General features: G+C 56.9%; 1 protein-coding gene across 1 annotated transcript; it reads right to left on the reverse strand.

The window, feature by feature from the left end:
- Positions 1-1,499: 1,499 nt before the first annotated feature.
- DDIT4 (DNA-damage-inducible transcript 4) lies at positions 1,500-2,505 on the reverse strand. The gene is made up of 2 exons (XM_006888962.1): positions 2,250-2,505; positions 1,500-1,993 (listed from the first exon to the last, which is right to left on the reverse strand). The coding sequence occupies exons 1-2, from the start codon at positions 2,446-2,448 to the stop codon at positions 1,500-1,502; spliced, it is 693 nt and encodes a 230-aa protein (XP_006889024.1). The 5' UTR covers positions 2,449-2,505.
- Positions 2,506-3,224: the final 719 nt, after the last annotated feature.

The following is a 3,224-nucleotide window of genomic DNA, read 5'->3' on the forward strand; positions in this document are numbered from 1 at the left end:
AATTGAGGCCCAAGCAGCACAAAGAACCCAGGACTCCCAGAATGTTTTTCAGACAGGCTTGCAGTGACTAGGCTCCGCCCTCACTGCCCGCCTCGCACCTTCACCTCTGTGCACCTGTAAGGTGTGAGTGTGTGGTGTGGTGTGGTGTGATGGGGAGGGAGGGCTGGATCTGCCGTGGGCATGGCCACGCCTCCTCAAGGTGGTAGGCCACACCCTCCTCTGATCCCTAGCTCTAAGTGTAGATTAAGTCATTTTTTTGCTAACCTTTTCCTGGTGTGCCTGGTCTCTCACCCTTTAAGATTCCAGTATTTCATGGCTGTAGAAAAGTCAAATTGTGATTTATTCCCTAGAAAAAACCCAGATTCTTCTAGCCTTAACATCCAATACCTCAAAGGAGACTAGACTCCAAGCAGGGTGCCCAGGTGAGCTCTTGCTAATACGCTCTGGCTCAGCAGGGGGCCAGAGTGACCTCATCTTCCAGTTCTTTCCCTGGCAGCCTCTCCAGCAAGGAGCCAAAACTTTTGGCACAGACTGCATGACTACATACCTCTTTCCAGGTTGGTAGTCCATCCCAGTAGAGGAAAACACAGGTGAACCCCAGGGTCAGAGGAAGCTGGGTTTACCAGCAGCTCCCTCCCTCTCCTTTTATTTCAGAGCACAAATGACAAGCAATCGTTTTTAAAAACCGTATTTTTTATTAGAAAAGTACAAAATATTGCATAGGTCTTAATACTTGAACATCAAGTGTATTCATGAACAGGGAGTATCTTCATGTAAACAGTTCTAGATGGAAGACCCAGATGGCACTTCTTTGGCGAGGGGTCCAGCCCCCACCTCCAACCAACCCCATCCCCTCCCTCCAAGCTCCACTCCTCAGTACACAGCGGGGGATGGGCCAATGCAGCTCCAGGTGCAATTTTTCTTTAAGTGTCAATGATCTCAGTGATCTCAACACCGATTCCTTCCTAGTCTTACATTCATGCGTCTGTAAGATAGCTGCCTAGAACAGGTCAGTAGTGAAACTTCGATCAGAAAAACAAATGATACGAAAACAAACAACAAACACGCTTGGTCCGTTCAGACCATGACACACACACAGACCACCCTCCATGGCCTCCCCCCTCCCACCAGGGCAGGCTACAACAGAGCAACTCCGGCAGAAGCCAGGGCAGCTCGGCTGCTCTACAGGCCCTGTAAAACCACTGCTGTCTTAACTGTCAGTAATAATAAAAATAATCAGGTACATGCTACACATCTGGCCAGAGTCTGGCTGGCCTCTACGCCTTTGTTTCATGCTACAGTACTGAGGGGCCAGCGCTTCCAAAGCACGGCCGCTTGCACACAGCGCAGTGAGCTTCCTAGGAAGCCTTCTGGCCCCTACTTCAGCCTTCCTCCCATCAGGTGGCTGTCGTCAGTTTTCTAAGGGCAGGCGCAACAGTCCCTTAGCTCCTGCCTGCCCAGTGTCCACCCCCAAAAGTCCCATGGTCTCTGTTGTGGACTCAACACTCCTCGATGAGCAGCTGTTCCGAGCTATACAGCTTTTTCTTGATGACTCTGAAGCCTGTGCTCAGCGTTAGGGACTGGCTGAAGCCCGGGACGAAGGAGGAGTTGGCAGAGCTGAACAGCCCCTGGATCTTGGGCCAGAGGCGTGAGTCCAGGCGTAGGACGAGGGTCAGCTGGAAAGTGGGCACCAGGCTGGGATCGAGGGCCAGCTGGCCCACGCTGTGGCAGCTCTTGCCCTGCTCTACGCAGACGTCCAGCAGCGCCCCCCGCAGACCGCACGGCTCGCTGTAGGCCAGGCGCAGGAGCTCCTTGCCCACCTGGCTCACCAGCTGGCCGGGCATCAGCAGGCGCGCGGGCCGCCGCGAGCCTAGCCGTGCCTGGGCCAGGTTGTCCTGCAGCAGCTGCATCAGGCTGGCACATAAGTGCTCGTCCTCGGGGTCGCTGAGCAGCTCGAAGTCGGGCAGGGATACCTCATCCAGATAGGATGCATCTGGGAACGTTAGAGCGGATAAGACTGGGATCATTTAGAGGAGCTGCTACTCTAAGAATCCCGAGCCCTTCCACTCCGTGCCTCAGTTTCTGCCCCACGTTCCTATCCTATGCTCAACCAGCTTCCCAAATCCCCGATCTCCGCCTATCCATGCTGATGGGACAGGAAGCCCCAGTGGCTTGAACCCCTACTTCCACGTCCTCGTTCACCACTACCCCGACCCCTCGAAAGGCTCCGGTCCCAGATCCCAGCTCACCTTCTTCCGGCCCGAAGCCGCTGTTGCTGCTGTCCAGGGACTCACAGTCCGAGTTCTCCAGGCTCGCGCAGCGGCCCAGCCCCTCCTCTCGGGCCGCTGACCCCCAGGCGGAGCGCGGCTGGCTATCTGAGCTGGGAGTCTGAGACAAGGACGAGGACGACAAGGATGACGACGAGAAGCGGTCCCAAAGACTAGGCATGGTGGCTAGGGACGCCAGGACGTCTGCAGATGAGCTCAGGATGCGGAGGCACGGGAGAAACTGGGAGACGAAAGGGATACACAGCCCGGCGTCAGTCTAGGCTGGGGAAAACCGTGAGCCCCTATTCTAGCTGACGCCGTCCGCATAGGGATAAGTACTCACCGGTTAGAGAGGTGATGGAGAGTTTCTAGACCAGGTGTAAACAGCCGCTTTAATGGGTGTGCAGAATGGTGCCAACCCCGAGTCCTGCCCGAGCTTGTCCCTTCCACCCACCCTCACCTCCCTTTCAGCCCTCTAAGCTCCCTAGCACCAGGGTGGAGTGGCCTATAAGGACTACCTTGGGGAGGGCGCCTCCCCTCCGCACCGCGGGCCAATCTAGACCCGGGAGTGTGGCCCTGCTCAGCCAATGGGCTTCGGGCGCACGTTCGCAACGTTCTCTCCTGCCCGGTGACAGCGGCCTGGCTCCGCCTCCCCTGAACCCCAGTACGCTCCCGGCCCAGGCGCAGCCACGCCCCCTTTCTGGAAGGGCTGAGCTAAGGCTGCAGCTGCTGAGGTCCCCGAGGGCGCTCGCGGCAGGGGAGGCTCAGAGAAAAATTTGTTTATTATAGGGTCGCATTGCTGGGGGAGGGGATAACCCGTGACCTCGCGGGGTGGAGAAGCCGGGGAACACTAGGTAGGCAGGGAAAACGGTTGTTCCATAACCCCACTGTCCAGCGTCTGGGACCAGGAGAGCTGCGGGCATTTGGGTGGATGGTTGCTCGTGGGACCATGGCGTC

The sequence above is a fragment of the Elephantulus edwardii genome, unplaced genomic scaffold (genome assembly GCF_000299155.1).
Source record: "Elephantulus edwardii isolate Elephantulus edwardi_28Jun2011 unplaced genomic scaffold, EleEdw1.0 scaffold00074, whole genome shotgun sequence".
NCBI classification, from domain to species: Eukaryota; Metazoa; Chordata; class Mammalia; order Macroscelidea; family Macroscelididae; genus Elephantulus; species Elephantulus edwardii.

What these genes read in the sequence shown, in the direction of transcription:
- DDIT4 (XM_006888962.1), bottom strand. Translation starts at nt 2,448, where the DNA reads ATGCCTAGTCTTTGGGACCGCTTCTCGTCGTCATCCTTGTCGTCCTCG. An exon ending in CGGCTTCGGGCCGGAAGAAG is followed by an intron (nt 1,994 to 2,249) that starts GTGAGCTGGGAT and finishes TAACGTTCCCAG; the next exon opens with ATGCATCCTATCTGGATGAG.